Raw genomic sequence first — 22,684 nt, 5'->3', positions numbered from 1 at the left:
TGTGCCATATCGGAAATTACCTCGGTATGGGTCATAAATCCTCATTGCCACGCCGATATATGCACAAACCTCTCTTTCCCCACTACAGATGCAGCATGAAGCACAATACAGGTCGACGTAAGAGCATATGCGGACTGTAATCTGTCGCTACTTGAGCAGAGTGATGGTCGCAATAATTCGATGAAAGAAAGAAAAAGAAAGACCCACCTGCGCGAGCTGGTAATCTGCAATACGATACCTGGAAATACAAGTAATTTATTTGTAACCATCATGCATTGCAACTCCCAGAATAGTGTGATGCAACATGTAGGGGGAAACAGCTACACCGGATTCTAGAAATGTGGACTTCGTACTGCATCGTTGTAATAACAGCCCGCCGCCTGTGGCATCCAACCTTGGAGGACCCGCCCAAGCTTCAACATATGATATGAGGCTTGTGCTAATGTACGTTCTATTGAAACTTCGATCGGCGATATTTGAGACTAAATGGGTATCAGTCCCTCTGTACATGGTCTATTTTGTACCAGAATACCAATTGGGACGAATGCGGTCATTCATTTGCCACGGTATAGCTTTCATTAGAAAAATATCGAAAAAGAATCCCTTACTGGAAGCATAATCTAGATCAGAAGGGGTTGAGCCAGGTAATGCGCATTAACCACTGACATAATATTTTTCGTCATCACTATAACCGAATGGCATGAATATACAGATGAGCGTCAGCGTGTCTTGTGAGGACAAAACGAGAACCTTTTTTCTGCCATTGATCTATTTGATACGCCTTTACTTAATCATGACTATCTCACCGGAGCCGCAACCAGGCCTGGCAGTCCTTTTTGCTAGACAGGCATCATCAAGCGGCCCAAGGTCTGCCATTGAAGACGAAACTGATGTAATCACATACACCGAACTTCATTCCAAGGCTATCTCTCTGGCCTGCCAGATACGCAATCTGAATCCCGCAGATACATCGCCTGTTGGAATCCTCATACCACGAAGCCTCAGCCATGTTCTGTCCCAGGTAGCCTTGGTCTACGCAGGAAGGGCATGTGTTCCGCTGAATGAGAAGCTTCCCGACTCTCATCTCGAGCGTATGCTAGCGAACCTGGGCACGACACTGGTCATCACTGATGCTGCCCACCAACACCGTCTAGCATCCTGGCAGCATCTCGTTGTGGACCATCGGGACATCTCAGCTGATGGTCACGAGGAGTTTGAAATTTCTCAAGTTGGGCCCGATAATTGCTCCCATGTACTGCACACATCAGGGACGACGGGTCAGCCCAAGGCCGTGGAGACCGTGGCTCAAGGCATCATCAACCTCTCATTCGATCCAATCGATCTAGTCAAGCCTGGACAACGCGTTGGTCACGGCACTAGCGTCATCTTCGACACAAGCCTGGTCGAGATTTGGGTCTCGTTGCTGCGAGGTGCAACTATTGTCGTAATCCCAATGGCGACGGTGCTTGATGCCGCCGCACTGAGCGTCTTCATTCGTACGAAGAGGCTCGATGTCCTCCAGCTCACCACGTCATTGCTTTCAGTGACAGCCTTTGCATGTCCTGGAGCGTTTTTGACCCTGGATACTCTTCTCACCGGTGGAGAAGCCATCAATTGCCAGAGCATCAATTCTATCTTTGATGCAGGAGCTCCGGGTCGCATCATCAACGGTTACGGCCCTACAGAGGCCAGCGTCTATACGTTGATGCACGAGGTCTCCCGCGAAGAAGCCCGAAACAACCAGATTCCTGTTGGCAAGCCATTAGGAAACGTGGAAGTGTTTGTTGTCGGAGAAGACTTCCTTCCTGTCAAGCCTGGCGATGTCGGCGAACTGCTCATCTGCGGTGTGGGCGTCGCCAGGGGCTATATTGGAGAACGCATGAAGACAGCCAAGAGCTTTCTCCATTTGCCCCATCTCCCTCAGAAGTTGACCCAGGGACCGTCCCGCGCATACCGGACCGGTGATCTGATGCGAGCCAACGACCAGGGCATTCACCAATACATTGGCCGCATCGACAATCAAGTCAAGATCAGGGGCCAGCGAGTGGAATTAGAAGCTCTAGAGGCCACCTTGCTGCAGACAAATTTAGTCAACGCAGCGGTGGTTATCAAGATTACGCCGAAGGAAGTTGACAGGGCTCAGTTCCTGCTTGCTTATTGCATTCCAGCTGCTCCCGACGTCACACCCGCAGCGATTTTAAAATCCTATCTAGATATCGCCCCTCACTTGATGGTTCTGCGCGTTAAGCTCATTGATAGCCTCCCTTTGATGGCAACAGGAAAGGCGGACCGGAAACAATTGGAGAAGCTCCATGATGAGGAGCTCGCTCAATCCCGAATCAAGGCTGCCGAATCCCAGGTTGGTAGCCGAGACGTTGCCGCGGAGCTGGAGTATATCTGGATCGATGTCTTGGGCCTGCCAGTTGAGCGTCTTGCTCCCACGGATGATTTCCTGGAAATGGGTGGGTCATCTCTGATGGCCGCAACGATGATCGCCCGCATCAACCAGACGTTTGACATCGGCGTCCGATCTCAGATGCTGTACGAGAACACCACGCTTGAGAAATTCACGCAAATGGTGACCAATGTGCGCAATGGATCCGACCAAACCGAAACCCTTGCCGCGCAAGAGATCTGGTGGAATGACTCGCAGCTTGGTCGAAGCCTGCGACCAAAGGAAATGCCTATCCCTCATTGGCAGGATTCATCTGAAGGTCGTGTTTTCGTTACAGGTGCTACAGGATTTGTTGGAGCACTCCTACTAGCAACCCTGGCAGCACGATCAAATGTGAAACAGGTAGCCTGCTTAGTGCGAGCCGCAGACAAAAACTCAGCGACGCGCCGTATCCAGGAGACTTTGGACAAGTACCAGCTCAGGGCGGATCTGGAAAAGGTCATCGTGCTTCCAGGGAGCTTTGCTTTGCCGAAGTTAGGACTGAGTGAGGATGATTACGACTTCTACGCCGAATGGTCCAGCGTCGTGTTCCACTTGGGTGCCAAAGTGAGCTACGTAGCACCCTACTCGTCCCATCGCCAGGACAACGTCATTGGAACCATGAACATGCTTGACTTCGCCAACCACAAGCGGCTCAAAGCCCTACACTATTCTTCGACAATAGCTGCGTATGGTCCAACCGGATACGTCACAGGTGCCAAGCTCCTACCAGAAGACGAGCGTCCAGCAGCTCACCTGGCTGCCTTGCCCTATGATACAGGCTACGCCCAGAGCCAGTATGTCGCCGAAGGTATCATCTGGGCCGCAATCGACAATGGTTTCCCAGTGGCGGTGTATCGACCCGGATTCGTGCTTGGCCACAGCAAGATGGGAATTTGCAACGGCAACGACTTTGCCTCCCGACTTTTCACTAGCTGCATGGAGATGGGGACTTACCCGATTCTCCCCGACCAGCGTAAAGAATTTGTTCCGGTGGATTTTGTCGTCAATGCGATACTGCATATCTCTTCTTCGCACACAAATCTTGGGCAGGCATATAATCTGGTGCAGCCCGACCTCAAGAATGCGATCGACATCAATACTAGCTTCGATCTACTCAATAGGATGATACCCGCACCCCTCCGCGGCATCCCCTACGAAGAGTGGGTAAATTCGCTATCAATGCGGTTGAATGATCCTTTGCATCCGCTCACTCCAATGCTGAAGGAAAAAGTTTTAGCAGACAAGAGTCGCTGGGAAGTCTACGAGAACATGGCCGAGTACGGTCGCGTGAATATCCGTCGTGCATTGCAAGATGCGCCTCACATTCTCCATCCCGGATCAATTCAGGACCTCTTTCTTCAATCACTGTCTAGCTGGATTCCTGACCGGAAGGAGCCCATTGTGAAGACAGCCGAGATCCATGTTCATGAAAAGGAAGCTATCCAGGTGTAAGCTCTGACTAGTGGAACACTTGCTTCTATCACTACTCCTGGTGTTTATATAAAGGCAACCATCAAAGAATGAGTATTTCAGAGTAATTTAGTTACTAATTTTGGTATAAAACAATGTCAAACTGAATATCAATTCTACAACCGTATAACTAGAAGGACCACTTTTGCCAACATATGGAACTTGGCGTAGACATAATTGACAGACCGGGATACCACCGAAGTAACATCATAAACGTGGATAAAAGATGCGGCCTCTACACCGCCTCGTGCAAGACCTAATATAGATGAACAGGAGCTGTGAATTGGTCGCATTATGCTTTTCCGGTTATCAATGGCTGGCCTCATGGAGTGATCCTTACATGTCCTGACCGGGGACAAATTCCAGGGGCTCATCATGTTAACTAAAGTTCATTACGTCAAGGAGCGGTATGCGATTGGCTTAATTTTGCAGAGTGACTAACGTGAAGTGTAATGGGGAGCCTTGAAGAGATCTAGTCCGATTGCGACGACATTGGCAGTGTGTGTATTTACCAGGATGTTAGGATAAATACGTCACAATGAAAGATCAGCTAAGCCCTTTCCCCATGGTTTAAAGATTCTTGATAATTCTGGTATACGAAGCTCGACAGAATATGACCTTTCGGGTGGGTCGTATGTAGGTACGGCCCGCAAACTAGTAGTCCAGATCCACTAGCATCGTGTGGATCGGCATGCTTGCTCATTGCAGAAGATCGGCATTGCTGCTTATGATCTATTGTTGCAGATAAACCGGGTCTTTCCGCAGATCAGGTGTGATTTAAATTACATTGGTGTTCATGCAATTCCTCGTATCCATCTATGCAGTTGTAAATGCATGGTCTTTGCATATGTAAATTGGAGTTTTGATGCAGGTTATGGGCTACAGAATCGATCGATATGATGCATCAAGCTGATCAGTATTGCTACCGAGCTAATATTCCCACAGCAATCCGGCAATCCAACAGTTACACCGACTCTCCTTGAGTGGGTGTAAGTGGATAAAAGGCATTATTCTTGATACCGCCAAAAGATTTTTCGATGCATATGTTTTGCTGTCACATGTGCTGTCCTTCGGCAATGTAATTACTTCGGACTTGGTATGCCGTGACGAATCACAAAGCCCTTCCCCGTCTCTAGAATTCTAGGTTCGGCATTATTTAGTAAAACCTAGTAGGCCTAGGCCTTCCTGTTTTGCTTGCTTTCTCATCTCCACATTAAGTGATGGAATAGGCTGTAATAGTACCAATTTAATAGATTCGGTCAAGGTGAACGGGCGAGTGGGGAGCTTGAACACGTCTTTAGAAGATCCCCAGTTGTTCTTTTTGCAGTTACAGATGGGATTGTTGGTTTTATATTTGTAATTTTAATGTCTAAGATAAGTATCTGGAGTCTCTACGGCAATATCATTTTGAAGAAAGGTTTCCTCTTACCCTAGGCGTGTCGACCCATCAAGAAATGCATTATTGGAATAACTCAGTATCAGAACATGAAGATCTCAAATTACCATCGGATAATGGATTACCAGACGGCAGGTCAGTGCAGTCATGCTAGCTGCATTTTTACCTAAACCGGAAGACTTTTAGAAGTCTAACATTGCACTTAATTCTTATAATGTTCTCAGTTCTCAAGTGGTGCTGCAACAGAGACTTTCACCGGCCAGTCGCTCTGTGCGATAGTGAAATGGCTACGGTGCTTCCAATCTGTGCCAATATTCTCGAACTCGAAGTCAAAGTCACGTACCACAGACGCTGTGATTTTACCGATCTCCGCAAAGGCAAACTGCTTACCTGGGCAGCCGTTATATCCGGTACCAAATGTAATCAGGTATTTTTCGTAGCGTGGCGCCTCGGGGCGCAACCATCGCTCTGGGTTGAAGACTTCGGCATCCTCGCCAAAGTAGCGGCGATCGCGCTGCATGACAAATGGATTGACGGATAAAATAGTCTGTGGCAGTAGTAAGCAAATTTGTTTACAGTCAAATCATCCCGGCTGACTTACACCGGCCTTGAAATAGCGCCCGCCCAGTGTAACTCCTTCTTTGGGGGCCACTCTAGGCAAGCCGAATGGCACAGGGGCAAAGTATCGAAGTGTTTCTTTGATCTAAACAATGTTCATGTTAACTCGGTTATGCTTCATCGATACAACAATGTGACAACTTACACAAGCCTGGAGGTAAGGAAGCTTCTTGGCCTCTTCATGGAGAACAACGGGAGACAGTTCACCAGCCGCCTGGGCCTTACTCAATTCTTTTTTTAACTTGGTCATGCAATCAGGGTTCTTCAAGAGAAAGTAAAACATGTTTGACAGCGCCCCGGTCATGGTCTCGGAGCCGGCAATGGTGGTCATGCTAGCAACGGCTAGGATCTCGCGTTCCTCCATACGGTCGGGCCACTTGCGGAGGTTGTTGATCCATTGAGAAACCATATCAGGTCGGACGTTCGGATCTTCTCGGCGTTTATCAACGGCCGCGCTGACCGTTTTGAAAATGTGAGCATGCGGCCGAAGACCAAAGAAGCCAGAAAAGGGGCTGTGGAGGATAAACGGGTGCAGCCAATACATGTATCCCATGACGGCTTGGTAAACCATGAGAAAGCGCATGCTACTAATTGAGTTGTCGATATCTTCACCCCTTCTGACAAATCCCAAGCGTTGCGAGAAGGTCAACTCGCCAATGACATCGAAGGAAACATAGTTTAGCCACTCGCCGAGATCGATGGCCTGGCCACGGCCCGCGAGTTTCTTGAGCTGCTGTTGGAATTCCTCAATGCAAGTGTCGACGACTTTTTCCGATTTGATCAGACTAGTGAGGGAATAACTGCTGGCTGTGATAGATGATCGTTCTCGGTGTCGCTTGGGGTCGCATTCTGACATTGGGGTTTGGTGATGCTTGTCAGGGACAGCAAGTGCTCGATACCAGCCTGCCTAAAAGGCGTGTTAATATTTGTTCTGTACAATCTCTTGGAGCTTTATCTACCTTCTCGTATGCTGGTGACAGAATAGCAGTGATGCTGTCTGGGTGACTGCATGACACCTCATTATTGCCGATACGGACGAAATCGCCTGGGAGGATAGTTAGCCATCTTTGCTATTGCATATCCTGGATAATAAATTCAATACCATGCTTCTGGTGCTCCTTTTGGACAACATATTCAATGTCGCCTTTAGCAGTATGATATATCTGCCACAGGGTCGACACTGACGCCAACCAAGGACCCTTGATATCAGAGATCGATGAGAGTAGTTTTCGCTTGAGCAAAAGTCCGATGACTGCCAAAATAAGGTATGGAACTATTACCTGAAGGTTGTGTGGAAGTTCCAAGGTCTTGGGGGCCATGGGGATCTCAAGGGAGCTGTACATGATTCGAAATGAGCCTGGTCGGTCGACGAAGAAGAGAGAAACTTCGACACAATATATTCTTTAGCAGAGTGGGATCTACTTTGCATGGACTGTGGGCGTGCATTGCATCTTGGGTGCTTTGTTGGTATCTGATCTTACCGATCCTTAATAATGTAGCAATAGCCTATTTGAGCAACTCATCTTTGGACCTATTGAATTCCAATTACACTAGTTTTCGGCGTGCAGCTGCTATAGATGTTGAGTATTTTTTAATTGTCATAGAAATCCCTCCTTGCCTAATCGTTTCCGTCGGGTGCAGGAGATATGTAAGGTCTAGGCCAAAGGCTGGCTGAAGAATTTCAGGTGACATCATGGTAACGCCATGGGATTTTTGTATTTTTGTGTGTTTTATAAGGAATGATTGGCGTTGCAGAAATCTATCGGTCTCTGCAGGATCTTACAGAAACCGTTGACTGCATGTTGTATTTCATTACATGGCGCATGTATCTCGTCTGCTGATCACCGAGTTTTTGTTTTGTTTTCAACCAATGAGTTATGGATCATATGTTCGATCAAGGGGGTAAGCTGGTTGATGTACACAGACATGGTACTTGTGCATAAATCATGATTCCTGACCCTTTGTACCCACCACGACTTCAACCCCAGAGGTTTTGACCCGGAAACTAAAGGCTTGACGAACGTAGCGTTAGATTTCAATCCCCTCCGGGTATTCGGCATCTCGATCAAAACCAAGCTGAGCTAATGTAGTGAATATCTCATTTTGGACCCTGACGTTCTCAAACTTTTTCGGTGTGGTTCCCGGTATGGACTTGGGCAAGACCAAGTAAAGATGACATCCATCAATAATACTACGGCTACAGCTTGTAGGCCTATGCTGTGATTAAAGGCAAATATTAAACGTTTTGAGGCGAAAGCCACGCAAGTAGTCAATTCAAAAGACCGAAAATCAAGATACAGCTCAATGGTCAGAACAAAGTCCCTGTTGGGTAGAGGAAGGAGTGTTAAAAAGAAAAAGAGCAAAAAGCAAAAACTATATAGATTTACTTTCTGGGTGTAGATGATAAAGAGAATGCTAAGATGAGACTTGGTTGACAAGCTTGAACGACCGAAGCACAGCGTCAACTTTGGTGTGCATCTCATCCCACTCGGCTAGTTCCTGGCTCATGTCGGTGATGGCACCGCCTGCTCCAATTCTCCACGTCTCGTCTGTCTCAGTGGTCTCATCATCCCAGCGGTAGGCGGTACGTATGACGACAGAGAAATCTCCTCCGCCTCTAACATCCATGTACCCCAGCACACCTGAATATATCGATCGTGGTTTTTCTTCCTCAATACCTCGAAGCAACTGACACGACCGCTTTTTGGGGGCTCCTGTCATACTCCCTGGCGGCAAACTGGCGGCAAGGACGTCGATTCCCATGCTTAGGGGTCGGTAGTTTGGGTCATTGGCAGCGCATGTTGGCCGCATCGTGCCTTCTATGACGGTTACCAGCTGATAAACGCTTTCGTATTCTTCAACCTGCATCAGTGAGGTTGTTCGCACATCCCTGGATTGGGCACCAGTAAGGTCATGACGAATGAGGTCAACGATCATCAAGCTCTCCGCTCGTTCTTTAGGTGAGGCCAGAATCTCCTTCGCCGTGGCAATATTGACGAAGCGTGTGCTCCCATCAGGATTTTCGTGTCGCTTCTTGACAGTGCCCTTGATAGGCCGGAACTGGCAATTGACCTCGTCTTCCATGTTGGGACGAGTCCACGATAGGAACCGTTCTGGAGAAGACGACAGTACAGTGATTGGCCCAAGGCGGATGAATGCACCAAAGGGGGCGGGGTTGACTCTGCGGAGGCGTAGGTATCTTGCCCACGGGGAAATAGGAGAAGAAATGTCAATCTTGGTCTGGTCGGTCAAACATAGTTCGTACGAGTTGCCGTGCTGAATCTCTGTCTTGCACTCCCGGATCTTTCTCGTGTATGCGACCTCGTCGGGAATAGTGAACTTTGTGCGTGTAACTAGCTTGTTAACGTCCACATCTGCGGATGAAGGCGAGAAACTAGGGCTGGTATCTAAACTCTCAAGTGAATCCTCTTTGGATAATGAAGATGATGAGTTAGAGCGGGATGGACAATTCTCTGCGTGGTCTTCGGTGATTTGGTCCTCGGAACGCAACTCCGGGCTTGCCAGGCCGCCCAAGATGGAAGCCGATTCGTTGACCCACTGTTGATCATCAATCTTGATGCTCTGGACATGGAGTTGACGAGCAGTGTGATCTATCACAATACTCCGCTCGACAAATGCAAACTGTAAATCTGGACGTTCGGGATGAGGCTGAGCCTTGATACCCAGAGTCTCCAAACAAGCTTCGTAACCGATGTAACCCATCAGTCCTCCCCAAAATGGAGACTTTTCATTTCCATGCAGCTTCTTGCGGCTTTCCATGAACGTCTTGAGAAAGGTGAAGATGTGGCGATCATCACCACCCAAAGTTTCAGTGGTTGATTCATCGCCTTGCTCTAGGCGAACTTGCTTATCCCCTGCGCTATAAGAGACGCGGAGGGTATCCGGGTAGACTAGACCGAGGATAGAATAGTTACCCAGAGGTGAATTTTGGGCCATCTCGGAGTCCAAAACAATCAGCTCGTCTCCATTCGGGATGAGAGCATCTCTGATAATGGCAAGACTCAAGTTTTCTAGGTCCAATAACTTCGATAGGACTGAGCTAGGCTCAGGGGTTTCACCTGGCTGAGAAATCAGACGGTGGCTCGTCCATTCCTTGGCAATCTTCCACCAATTGTTGATCACTTGACGTGCTTCAGGACTCGAGCAAACCGATTCCGGGTGAAACTGGACTCCGTAGAACGGTTTAGTCTCATGCTTTACAGACATGAGGATGTGCGTCGGGTTAAGCCTGCCGAATGCAATTCGCGAGTCTTCGGGAGTAGGAGGGGCCCGCGAAAATGTGTGGTCAATGTCCCATGCCAACGGAACAAGCTCCGGACATGTTTCATGCGAATCCCAAAGATCCCCATTTTCGAATGTATGTCCAAGGACACCGTGGAGGGAGTGATATTGCACAGAACGCAGTGTGGGAATTCCCACGAAGAGGGGGTCATTGCAGCACTGAACATCGGTTTCGATGCCGTGACGCGGATATGGTAACCGCTCAACGGCGCCTCCAAAATGAACCACAAGGCTTTGGAATCCTAGGCAAATCCCCAGAACAGGTAACATCTGATCTTCTGGTAGAGACCATACTTGCTGAATACAGCCTACATCGGCTGGTTCGTAGGGGCTTCCGGGACCTGGGCCAATGATGATACCCGCATACGACTCATGGAGGTGAGAAGGAAGTGGGGAGTCGATTGTGAGTTTTGTTACAGAAACTCCCAGGGATCCTTCGACGAGGGTGATAATGTTGTTGGAGAAGGAATCATAGGCGTCGATGAACAAGATCCTTGGTTGAACCATAGCGGCACTGCTTCAGGGAGGATTGATGTCTATGAAGAGACGAAGTTGGAAATTTAGGTCAAACAAGAAGAGTAATCGTCCTTTTACAACGAGATTTTGGCCGCTTTATTAGTACTCAATCAAATTGAGCAACAAATCTAATCAGGGCTTATGCTAGGATCCATTGTAAAACAAAGTGTAACAATCATTAGCTTCAACCATCAGGCACGCAAGCCACTGGTGCTACACAACTAGCTTCAATGGACTAGGGGTTAATACGGCATGTCCTTTTGAACACCAAGCAGCAATCGAGACCCAGAATCCTGCTGCACAAGCATTGAAGATCGCAATAATTGGCGATAGGTTCCTGCAGGCGAAAGTATGGTATCAGTCGGTGAGACCCTGACCATAGGTCACGATTAAACTCGTCCGATGATGAATTTGAACTAATTGCTCTCAAGCGCCTACTATGACATGACTCTCGTGGGCTTTATGCAAGGAGATACAGAGTACCTACTTCACCGAGGTGCTTTGTGATGTATCACGATATGTACATGCATTGATACTAAAAGCATTTGACTGCTTTACGTACTGTAAAGCAAGGACAAATTGTACGAATTACGCCGAGCATCAACTAGCTTAAAAACGTGCATAGTATATCTCCGGGGATCCTTGTCATCTTTTTTGTCGAATTCTTACTTGAAAGTATTTGTGTCCATCAATCGTAAAACCATCAAATCATTGCATATATGTGTCTTCTCTGTTCCAGTTCCAGTTCCAGTTTCTTTCTTTTCTTTTTTTAAAAGAGACAGGAGAGAAAGTATTTAAACAAAATGAGAAAGAGCACAGTAATGTACATACATTTATGTATATTTGTCGGTATTGTCAATAGATTCGTACCGCCTACCGATGCCGCGCACTAACGCCTTTCGGGTGTACCTTGGATGCTAGATTATTACAAAATAGTCATTCATAAAGCTAACGAACAATTTCACCACGAATGAATCCTCGCACCCCGTTGCTGATCCAGCATGCATCCCCGTCCCTCAAATCAGCCGCATTGATAACCTCTTCGGAGCACAACCTAGAGGCCAACGCGAACCGCCTGGTTGTTCCTGCATTCCCTCCACTAGCAAGGGGTGGTGTAATCCATTGCTGCATTGCATCACTGGCCTTCCCCTCTCCATGTGGAGCTGATGGCGATGGGCGCCGGAAGTATACCGTGGTGATGCTTCCCTCCATAACTTCTCCTTGCTGATTCACCATCAGCACCTCCACTTGATCCTTTGGGGACTTTATCCCCGCTCGCAAGCGTACTTCAGTATAGTTATCGCGCTGAGTAGTCTTGTGGGTGGTAAATGCCGAAGGGGTGGTCCACTGGGAGTCGACATGGACTCGCCATATGATGGATGAGGTGCTCATGTCGAAGGGGGTAAGAAGATTAACTGGACCAGGGGAAGACATGCTGGCCTCGACTCTTCCTGTTCCATCTTTGTCGATAAGAATTCTAAGTCGCCACGGCTTTGTTGGGTCAGGAATGAAAGAATCCAAGAAATCCAGGAAATGTTTACGATCCTGCTCAAGGAACTTTACTGCGTCTGGCCAATTGAAACACCTCGCTGCGCTTAGAAGCCGGTCCTGGTGGTAGGGTAGAAGATAGTACGGCGTGCATTGAGAGTCTGGGTAATTATTCCGGGCTCCTTCCGCCATTCCTGGCAGCGCCGGGTCATAGCGGAGGGTGGATATGACATTGAACGATTCAGTCATGATTGTTTTGGAGTTGGATTCAGAGAATGCCGCGGCGATGAAGGCTGGGGGCGTAGCTCAGTTGTGCATCTCCAATGTAGAGGAAGACATGCAGTTTGGTAATTTTTAACCCCTCCTTGACAGAACAAGGTGCCATGCAACTAGATTTTCCAGCAGACTTTGGGGCATCGGCTATCTGTTTGTGTTGCGCGGCTGAGAACCTCGCATCATATGCAGACCACCCAGCCAGCAAGCCACTGCAACGTGCATATGTAGATTAATTGCCTTCGTGAATTGATTTTGCCAGAAAAGACCTTGGTGGGTCTGCAAGAAACTGATAGTTCACTGGAAGCTTGACGCAGACCTCGTTCCCATGACCGTACTCAATTTTCATACCTGTAAAGTGGGCAGTAGCCCGTAGCTGTGTCAGATGTAGCTTCTGTCGGTGAGCTCTATAATGAATAAATCCAGATTTTCAACGTCTTGCTTCTATTATTAGAGGCACTAGAGATGCAATTGCCTATTGGTGTGCCTGTTTCCGCGTAATGCTGTGTAATAACGTCATTCACTAAGACTGCAAGGCCTTCGATGAACTATACTAATCTAACAAAACCTGTTCTTACCTCAATGTACTCACATGGGTACACTTCACAGGTCACATCTACATCGAGTTGAAAAAGTGACCTGTAAAATCTAAGATTCGGCGTAATGAGGTATTGGAACTGGTTATATGCGCTTGTAGAGAAAGCATTACGCATCATAATTCTGGGTGAATATATTGGAATAGCTGCTACATCAACATAGACCTAAGTAATTCAGTCTTAAGCAGTGAACATCTGATATTGAGGGATTTTCCATAATCGCAGATAGTTTGTGCCAAAGATCAGCACCTTGTGAAGGAGACAAGAACAGTCTCTCTAAGTCGACAGAAGTGTTTTTCACGTAGGAATGAAAGGCGCCGTGAGAAGTAAATTGGAAACAAAGCAACAACAAGAAGGGTGCATCTCTGTTTGTCTGTGGTATTTGTTCACCAAAAGCTTATTTACCGTTGTCGCTCTGTCAGTATCGAAATTGCATGTTGAATTTGGCGGGTTATTATCTCATTCTAGCAATTTAGTTAGTCAAAGACACTCTGGAACATAGAAGGGTATACCATACATTCGGGCTATCAAAAAGGGTAAAATGATTGCCGGGAACGTCTAGACAAGCCACGATAAAGCTAGGGTCACATTCTTCCCACCCCAGATAATTCGAGTCTCTAGCGCAGTCTAGAAAGTGCACATCCATTGTATCAGGATTTATACGCTCTGTGGCACGCAGGAGCACAGCATGAGGTCGGGATGAAAGAGGGGGCGGCTTCCAGCCCCTCTGTGCCTCGTAAGAATGTAAAACACATTGCTTTGCTTGGACGGATACAATTTCGGGCATCTGGGGAGGAAACTTGAAGCCAGCGATAAATTCGTCAAGATTTGTCGGGGCACGAGCCTTGACAGCTTTTGAGAGAAAAACGCTGTCAATCAAGATGACTCCTTGTACCGTGTATTGCGGTAGTTGCATGAGCCGTGATGCGACCTCCATCGCCAGAGAACCTCCAAGAGACCACCCTAGACAATAGTTAGTATGAAGCACATACCTTCATCAAGTTGACTTACCTCCCAGTATGATGTTACCAGAGGGGATGATCGATTTCACTAGATGAGCATAGACAACGCCCATCTGGCGGAACCCGTGCGGCCAATGCCCCCCTGCTCAGAACGCGAGTTACTTACCCCATACAAGGGTCTTTGCAAATCTGCTAGGCGAAAGTACGGGTAGATTGTACCTCCAGCGTCGTGAAAAAGAACCATGGGGTTGGCAGGATCGTCCATGGGCCCAGGCTGGATCTGGTGAGGATTCTGTTCCATGACTTAAAATCAATAGTGGATGCAGTTTGTGTTAAGACTGAACTTGTGAACAATAAGGGGAAATTGAAGATATATAAAGGGCTGGCAAAAACAAAACGTGTTTTTCTCCCGATCGTGGAGTATATCTCTCGATCGTCTCCATCTCTGCTGTATCATCGAAGAATCAAGGGACGGCATGAAAGCACCCATTTTATGATATCAAGCAAGGAAATTCCTGATTCTCTCAACATACAATCGCTGACTAATATGATCAACAAGCTGGAGGTCTACAATGGGCTGCGGTTGAGAAGTACGCTAAAGCAGCGACTGCATAAGATCAGCAGAAATTAAAATACCTAGAATAAATTATTCGGTATTTACCCTTTTTTTTCTTTTTTCTTTTTTCTTTTACTTTTTGGTACTATTTCTACGTAAGGTACCTAAATATATGCACCTAAACGCTGAAGGCCCACAAGGTACTAAATGTTGAACGTGATAGATCTCGATACAACAGGTAAATCGTTCTGGGCTGAATATATATGCAATAAAATTTCTCGTCCACCACACTCGACCAAATCTGATATTTTGGGCACTTTGGACACATGGTAAAATATCCAGATCTCTCCAAGTTGAACTCAAGCTCATAACCTCCATCTCCGATAGATAAATTCAATTGGACTTCTACTCATCGACTTATCATCGGTAACTGTAAGACCAAATGGCATTCATTGAGCCCATCGCCATAGTGGGCACGGCTTGTCGCTTCCCTGGCTCGGCATCGTCTCCGTCTCAACTTTGGGAGCTTCTTCGGGAACCGCAAGATGTTGCATCAAAAGTACCGGCGGACCGCTTTAATTCCGATGCATTCTATCATGCTGGAGAGATGCGGCGGGGAGCTACCAATGCACCGGAATCATATTTCCTCAAGGAAGATATCCGGGCATTTGACGCTGCATTTTTCAACATCTCGCCGATGGAGGCGGCGTCAATGGACCCCCAGTTACGTCTCCTCCTAGAGGTAGTATATGAGTCCCTTGAAAGGGCTGGATTGCCCTTGCACCAACTTCAGGGCTCATCCTCGGGGTTTTACTGCGGGTCCATGAACAATGACTATGCGGAGCTGCTTTATTCCGACCCAGAGGTTTTTCCTACATTTGGTGTGACTGGTACCTCACGATCAATGCTAGCTACCCGTGTTTCCTACTTCTTTGATTGGCAAGGGCCTTCAATAGTTGTCGACACGGCGTGTTCCTCAAGCTTGACTGCTGTGCATCTGGCCGTGGAAGCCCTGAGAAATGAAGAATGCCCGGTGGCCGTCGCCACCGGCAGCTGTCTTATTTTATCACCGGACACGTATGTTCGCGCATCTCAGCTACATATGTTATCGAGCACAGGCCGCAGCCACACATGGGACGAGGCGGCCGATGGATACGCCCGCGGAGAGGGTGTCGCTTCTATAGTTTTGAAACGCCTCAGCGATGCTCTGCGTGACGGTGATGAAATTCATGGTGTAATTCGGGCCACGGCGATTAATTGCGATGGTACCAGTCAAACCATAACAATGCCCAACCCGGAGGCCCAGACCAAGTTGATTCGAGCAACCTACGCACGCGCTGGCCTGGACCCACTGCGCCAGGAAGACCGTTGTCAGTATTTCGAAGCCCATGGGACTGGGACTGTGGCAGGAGATCGAAATGAAGCGGCGGGAATATACAATGCCTTTTTCAAAGAAGACGCGCTATCGCAAGACATCATCCATGTCGGCTCCGTCAAAACTGTCATCGGACACAGCGAGTCCACTGCTGGTCTCTCGGGCCTCATGAAAGCTTTGCTAGCTGTTCAACACGGGCTTATCCCCCCGAATCTGTCGTTTAACAAAGTCAGCGACCAAATTGCTCCCTATACCTCCCATCTCCGGGTACCGACCGAGCTGATTCCCTGGCCCAATCTTTTAGACGGAACCCCTCGGCGTGCGTCAGTCAGTTCCTTTGGATTCGGGGGTGCTAACACCCACGTTATTCTGGAGAGCTATAGCGCATCTCCGGAGAGTCTACCTACTGTCAGTGAGACCCCGAAGGAGGGAATCCTGCCATTTGTGTTCTCCGCCGCATCGCAAAAATCACTCAAGGCGGTACTGCGTCAATACATGGATGTGCTGGAGGTACATCCGACCATCGACTTACTGGATTTAGCCTCATCCCTTCTTACACGAAAATCAACATTGAGCCATAGGGTCGTCCTCACGGCAAACTCCGTTCACTCTCTGAAGGAGAAGCTGGGCGAAGAGCTAGACCAACTTTCTGCAGCCAACGCATCGTCTATCATCACGAATCGCCTGAATAAGAAGCCGAAGAGAATTCTAGGCATCTTTACGGGTCAGGGGGCGCAATGGGCTCAGATGGGCCTTGACCTCATCTCCCAATGCCCCAAAGCAAAAACTTGGCTTCAAGAGATGCAGGACTCCCTGGACACTCTCCCAGACTCATATCGGCCCACTTTTACCCTCATGGATGAGCTAGCTGCTCCCGAATCTACCTCTAGGGTTGGATCGGCTGAGGTTTCCCTGCCCCTCCGAACCGCCCTGCAGATCATTCAGGTCAACATGTTGCAGTCTCTTGGAGTGAAATTTGCGGCGGTGGTTGGTCACTCATCTGGCGAGATCGCATCCGCCTACGCGGCTGGATGGCTGTCGGCATCGGACGCTATCAGGATTGCCTATTTACGTGGTGTTTCCGCAAAGCACGCAGGCTCAGGGGTGCAAAGAGGAAGCATGTTAGCGGTTAGCATCTCTTGGGAGGAAGCGCAGGCAATTTGCAGCGAGGCTCCCTACCAAGGGAGCGTCGTTGTCGCCGCCTCAAATTCCCCTTCCAGTGTGACCTTCTCTGGAGACAGTGAGATGATCACCGAGCTCGCGTGGCTCTTTGAGAGCCTTGATCAAGCCCCGCGCCAGTTGCGTGTCGACACGGCCTATCACTCTCATCATATGGTTCCCTGTATTGAACCCTATCTACAGGCCATGACATCCTGTCAGACTGGTGTTCTCGAGGGCTCGCCAACAGCGAAATGGTACTCTAGTGTTCATAACGGGCAGTTAATGACAGAGCTTGACAACGAGTACTGGTGCAAAAATATGCTGCAATCTGTCCGTTTCTCGGAGGCATTAGCGGCAACTTTGGAAAACGAACCCCAATTCGACGCCCTCGTTGAAATCGGGCCGCATCCTGCTCTCCGTGGCCCGTGCTTGCAGACCATATCGGAAATGAAGCCCGAAGATGCCGAAATGCCCTACATCCCAGTATCCCAGCGTGAGCTTGGCGGTGTTGAGTCACTTTCTCTGGCCGTGGGCTTATTTTGGGCGCATCTGGGGGCTACATCAGTGAATATCCCATCCTTTGTAGATCTCTTCGCACCCTCTCGACTGCTGAAGTACCTCTCCTGGCTTCCGACGTATCCCTTTGACCACAGTCAAACCTTTTGGGCTGTGCCGCGTCTAGCAGAGGCCCGAGTCTCTCGCTGCCTACCCAAACACCCGCTTCTTGGTGCGACCAGCCCAGATGCAGGCGAGGGAGAGTGGCGATGGCGAAATTTCCTGTGGGTGGATGAGCTCCCCTGGCTGGAATGTCACCAGGCAAACTCGCAGATCATTCTACCTGCCACAGCGTACTTAGTCATGGCTCTTGAGGCTGCCCATCTCATCGCAGATGGTCAGGCGCTGCAGTTGGTGGAGGTCACTGACCTGGCTATTGATCGGGCGATATCTTTCCTCGACGACTCAGCCGGTATTGAAATTATGTTTAATGTCTACCAAACTGACGGCAGTGATGGACGCAATGCTATCCTTTCCTTTTCTTGTCAGGCCAATTTCAACGGAACATTGCGGCGCTGCGCATCTGGTCACATCGGGATGACATTGGGCGAATACGACGTGTCGCTACTACCGTGCAAGGGTCCCATCGCTCCTGGACTGCGGGCTGTGGATTCAGATCAGTTATATAAACAGCTGGATATGCTTGGCCTGGGTTACTCTGGTCCTTTCCGGGGACTCAAAAAACTCCAGCGTCGCAAGAACATAGCCTATGGAAGTATTTCCGCCCACGATTCAGACAATGACCCATCTCTACTAGTCCATCCAGCGATGCTGGACGCTAGTCTACAGGCTTTGTTTGTGGCCATCGGCTCCCCTGGCGACGGTCAAGTGTCTAGCCTATATCTTCCAACCCGATTAGACCGTGTGACAATCAATCCAGCCTTTTGCCGGATTAGTGCCCTGCACGATTCCAACGCCCACCTAACGGTTGAAGCCAAAGTGATCGAAATTGCAAAGACTGGAATTACTGGTGATATCAAACTGTACGATGGCAAGGGTCGCGGATTCGTCCAGGTTGAGGGAATGCATCTGTCTCAGCTCACGCAGCTCCCTGATGACGACCGTCCGATGTTTGTCAAGCAGGTTTGGGGCCCATGGGCGCCAAATCCTGCATCGACCAGTCTCTCGGACACTCGCCCTCGCCACCTAACAGATACTCTCGCTTTACTCCACCTACGGGACACACAGAATCTCTTGACTAGCAATGACCGCGAACACTTGGACTGGCACAAGAGCCGGTACGTGGCGTGGATGGATCGAGTTCTGGCCGCCGTTCGCCAGGGCAGTCATCAAATTTACTCACCTGACTATTTGGAAGGCAAAATTGCCTCTCTCCGACCTCTGGCGGCCAAAGAGGTTCATCCAGTCGCCTTACGCGCTCTGGAAACGACCGCTGAAGCCCTGCTTGGGTGGCTACGAGGTGAGCGCTCCCTGGTAGAAGAGCTGGGCCGTGAGAACCTCTTGTCTCGTATGCGTCAGGAGACCCAAGACTGGAGCACAATGACGCAGCACTTGGCATGTTTCGTGGAGCAATTGGCCTTCCGATACCCACGAATGAAAATCCTCGAAATCGGTGGTGGCAGATTCTCGGTGGCACAGGCGGTCTTAGACCATCTCGGTCGAAGCTATCATTCCTACACGTACACTGATGGTTCGGAAAATTCCTTTGACGAGGCACGTGAGATCTTTGCCTCCCACAATGATCGTTTAGTCTATCGCCAGCTGGATCTAGAGCGGGATCCGATCGAACAAGGATTTTCTGAACATGGGTTCGACCTCGTGGTTGCAGGCAATGTCCTATGCGAAACTCGCTCGCTGAAGCAAACCATGGCCTATGTGAGACGCTTGCTGAAGCCCGGAGGTAGAGTTGCTATTATGGAGACTACAGATTCCGAGCATATTACATCGTCGTTTGTCTTCGGCGGATCAGACAGGTGGTGGTTGGGCGAACTAGACGGCCGACCCTGGGGACCCCATATCTCCCGAGATGGTTGGAACCAGGTGCTGCAAGCCTCAGGTTTCGGCGATTTCGAGGCAATATCCCCAACGGAAGAAGAATCAAAGCTTCTAGGTTGGTCTGTCTTTACTTCGCGGGCGATCGACGACCGCGTCAAGAAGCTGATTGAACCACTCTCGGTCCCTGCCAATGGACAGCTGCGCGACCTCGTATTGCTTGGAGGAGCGACACCTGCTTCTGCGAAGCTACTTTCAGCAGTCAAAAATCTCGTGGGTCCATTCTACAGTCGCATCACGGCCGCCAAAAGATTGGAGGACTACATCCCTCCATCCGGTGCCTCATTGGCGGTAGTTCTAGTTGCATCAGATATGGATAGTCCCTTTGCGAAATGTCTCACGGCAGAGCGCCTTCACAGTTTGCAAAGCGTCATTGGTGTCACGGGACGACTCTTGTGGCTGGCTACTGAGCAGGCAGATGAGAATCCGTACCTCCGGATGAGCAAGGGGATTCTGCGCTCCCTGGCTTTCGAGAATCCCCATGCTGGACTACAGCACCTCATGATCAGAGACCCAGGGGAAGCGTCGCCAGATCTTGTTGCAAGCATACTCATGCGGCTGGTTCACACCGAAGTGAGTGGTGATTATCGGCTATCCAACTGCATGGAAAGCGCCGAATGGGAATTATTGCTAGAAAACGGGGCCTTGAAGGTTTCCCGCATGCATAGCGACACGGATATAAACCAGCGATGGCTGGCGAGTCGTGGGACTCCCAGGACCCAGTCTGTTAATCCTGAACAAAGCTGTGTGGAGATTCACAGGAGCGAGAAGAGGTTGGTTTTTTCCCCCGTCTTTTGCAGAAAGCCAGACGGGTATCGAAGGACAAGGACACCGCGAAGAGACTGTTCGAATTCGTGTACAATATGCGACTTTTCCCGCTGTTCGAATCAACAGCGGCTTTCTTCATGTAGTCCTTGGAACGAATGAGCGGACAGGTGCCCTGGTTGTGGCGCTGTCGGCCTCTCACGCGACGGTTGTCTCAACACCAGCGGCTTGGTGTTTGAATGTTCCCAGCTGGTCATCAGACAGAAATGATGCTGTCTTCCTAGACCACGTATGCGCAGCCCTCCTTGCCCAGGAACTGGTCCGCCAAGTGCCTGCCGGTTCTACAATTCTTCTTCACAAACCCCCTAAGTCTCTACAAGAAGCTCTTTCTGCATTTGGCTCCCGAACCAATGTTCAGGTACGCTCCATCACAACCGATGGGAAACCCAGCAAAGATCCAGCTAGCCTGGCTATCCCACCCCGGAGCTCGTCACGCACGATATCCCGCCTACTACCAACCAACGTATCACTCTTTGCCACATTCGACCTTGATGCAGACCAAATTTTCTCCAAGTTCAGGTCTGTACTAACACCGTGGCCGACCTTTTGTGGTTTGAAGGACTTCTACAGTGATTCGCTCCCTCCTCCGGGTGCCCATCACTCCGTGGCAAATTCTCTCATCAAAGCCTGTTTGTTTTCCCAAAGGCGCAGATCCTTCCGCTCCTCTGTGGAGACAATTCCTCCACAGGATATCTCGAGCCCGTCTCTTAATCACCAGCGACTGAGGATTGTCGATTGGATGCATTCAAGTTCCATTGAGGCCGACCCCCTTCCAGCAAGCTCCCTCGTGAAATTGTGCGCCCACAAGACCTATCTCCTTGTGGGACTCACTGGTGACATTGGTCAGTCGGTGTGTCAATGGATGATTGCCCGGGGAGCTCACTCGGTGGTTCTCACAAGCCGATCCCCGAAGGTCGACCCGGCGTGGCTTGAAGAGATGTCAGGGCTTGGTGCTTCTGTTATTGTCATGTCCATGTGAGTACTAAGATCTTCCATTTTGGGTTTAAAAATAATTTTCGACAAATGACTAACTGAGTTAGGGATGTGGCGGATCGTGCCTCGGTGCTTCATGTCCACAAGCGCATAAACTCAGAGCTACCACCTGTTGGAGGAGTCCTCAATGGAGCCATGGTCCTACGCGACGGCCCATTCGCTGACTCGTCGGTTGAAGACTTCCACCAAGTCTTTGCCCCCAAAGTTGAAGGTAGTCTGCTTCTAGACCAGCTGTACCGCGACAATCACCTTGATTTCTTCCTTCTCATGGGCTCTCTTTCGGGTCCACTAGGTAACTTCCATCAGTCGACCTACGCTGCTGCCACAGAGTTCATGGCTGGCCTCGTGCATCAGCGACGCCAGCGCGGCCAGGTTGGTAGCATCATTCATCCGGCCCAGATTCGAGGCGTCGGGTACCTTGCCAACATAGACCCGCAGCTGGGGGAGTTCCTCACGAATCGCATGGGTCCACTTATTTTATCTGAGCGTGATCTCCATGAGTTGGTTGCAGAAGGCATTCTTGCCGGCCGGCCAGACTCGGGACAATCAGCAGAGATAGTTGGTGGATATCAAATGACGGATCCAGCTCAGTTCCCAGATGTCCTATGGTACCGCAATCCGAAGCAGTGGCCTTTTATCGAGTATTTCCAGCAGTCAGGGCCTGCGGAATCAAACAGCAAGGACTTCCCCATCAAGGCGCAACTGCTTGCTGCTGAGAGTCTGGCGGCCGCTACGGAGATCATTGCCCAAGGTTTCAGCGAAAAGTTGCGAAAGAAGATGCGGCTCCCGGATGACACCGCGCTTCTTGGAACCATGTTGTTGATGACACTTGGGGTCGACTCGCTCGTTGCGGTGGATTTGAGAATCTGGTTCGTCAAGGAACTTGGCGTGGATATTCCGGTTCTGCAGCTACTTGGAGGCTCATCTATCAATGACCTTGCCTCCAGCGCTGCTGAGAAACTGGATTCTAGCATTATACCTTTAGTTGAAGGTTGAATAATCGGCGAGTTTGTAGATAGTGCTTTCTCTGTGAGCTCAATATACACAAATGTAGACAATCGAGTTTTTCGGAATATTTCGGCCTATAATTAGTGATTAAAGCCCATAAATGAATCCAATGTATTCGTAAATCTGTCGGTGTCTCCGCA

The 22,684-nt window shown here is 49.3% G+C and overlaps 6 protein-coding genes across 6 annotated transcripts; 2 read left to right on the top strand and 4 right to left on the bottom strand.

The window, feature by feature from the left end:
- Positions 1–793: 793 nt before the first annotated feature.
- N7446_013105 (non-ribosomal peptide synthetase) lies at positions 794–3,889 on the top strand (the record flags this gene model as incomplete). The annotated part of the gene is made up of 1 exon (XM_058521847.1): positions 794–3,889. One exon carries the CDS (start codon positions 794–796, stop codon positions 3,887–3,889), a length of 3,096 nt encoding a protein of 1,031 aa, XP_058365324.1.
- A 1,634-nt stretch (positions 3,890–5,523) lies between these two features.
- N7446_013104 (cytochrome P450) lies at positions 5,524–7,264 on the bottom strand (the record flags this gene model as incomplete). Its single annotated transcript, XM_058521846.1, has 5 exons — positions 5,524–5,850; positions 5,905–6,006; positions 6,067–6,828; positions 6,881–6,966; positions 7,024–7,264. The coding sequence occupies 5 exons, from the start codon at positions 7,262–7,264 to the stop codon at positions 5,524–5,526; spliced, it is 1,518 nt and encodes a 505-aa protein (XP_058365323.1).
- A 1,072-nt stretch (positions 7,265–8,336) lies between these two features.
- Positions 8,337–10,730, bottom strand: N7446_013103 (para-aminobenzoate synthase (PABA); the record flags this gene model as incomplete). The annotated part of the gene is made up of 1 exon (XM_058521845.1): positions 8,337–10,730. One exon carries the CDS (start codon positions 10,728–10,730, stop codon positions 8,337–8,339), a length of 2,394 nt encoding a protein of 797 aa, XP_058365322.1.
- Positions 10,731–11,687: 957 nt separating this feature from the next.
- On the bottom strand, positions 11,688–12,476 carry N7446_013102 (aminotransferase class IV; the record flags this gene model as incomplete). Its single annotated transcript, XM_058521844.1, has 1 exon — positions 11,688–12,476. One exon carries the CDS (start codon positions 12,474–12,476, stop codon positions 11,688–11,690), a length of 789 nt encoding a protein of 262 aa, XP_058365321.1.
- Positions 12,477–13,497: 1,021 nt separating this feature from the next.
- N7446_013101 (thioesterase domain-containing protein) lies at positions 13,498–14,359 on the bottom strand (the record flags this gene model as incomplete). Its single annotated transcript, XM_058521843.1, has 4 exons — positions 13,498–13,560; positions 13,614–14,059; positions 14,108–14,171; positions 14,225–14,359. 4 exons carry the CDS (start codon positions 14,357–14,359, stop codon positions 13,498–13,500), a joined length of 708 nt encoding a protein of 235 aa, XP_058365320.1.
- A 697-nt stretch (positions 14,360–15,056) lies between these two features.
- On the top strand, positions 15,057–22,532 carry N7446_013100 (Type I Polyketide synthases (Type I PKS); the record flags this gene model as incomplete). Its single annotated transcript, XM_058521842.1, has 3 exons — positions 15,057–20,491; positions 20,523–21,518; positions 21,584–22,532. The coding sequence occupies 3 exons, from the start codon at positions 15,057–15,059 to the stop codon at positions 22,530–22,532; spliced, it is 7,380 nt and encodes a 2,459-aa protein (XP_058365319.1).
- Between the last annotated feature and the right edge of the window lie 152 nt (positions 22,533–22,684).

This window comes from Penicillium canescens (assembly GCF_028828765.1).
Source record: "Penicillium canescens strain IBT 15451 chromosome Unknown utg000011l_segment0_segment0, whole genome shotgun sequence".
Classification (NCBI taxonomy): Eukaryota; Fungi; Ascomycota; class Eurotiomycetes; order Eurotiales; family Aspergillaceae; genus Penicillium; species Penicillium canescens.
The sequence above is the reverse complement of the archived record's forward strand: the minus strand, read 5'-3'. Positions and strand labels throughout refer to the sequence as shown.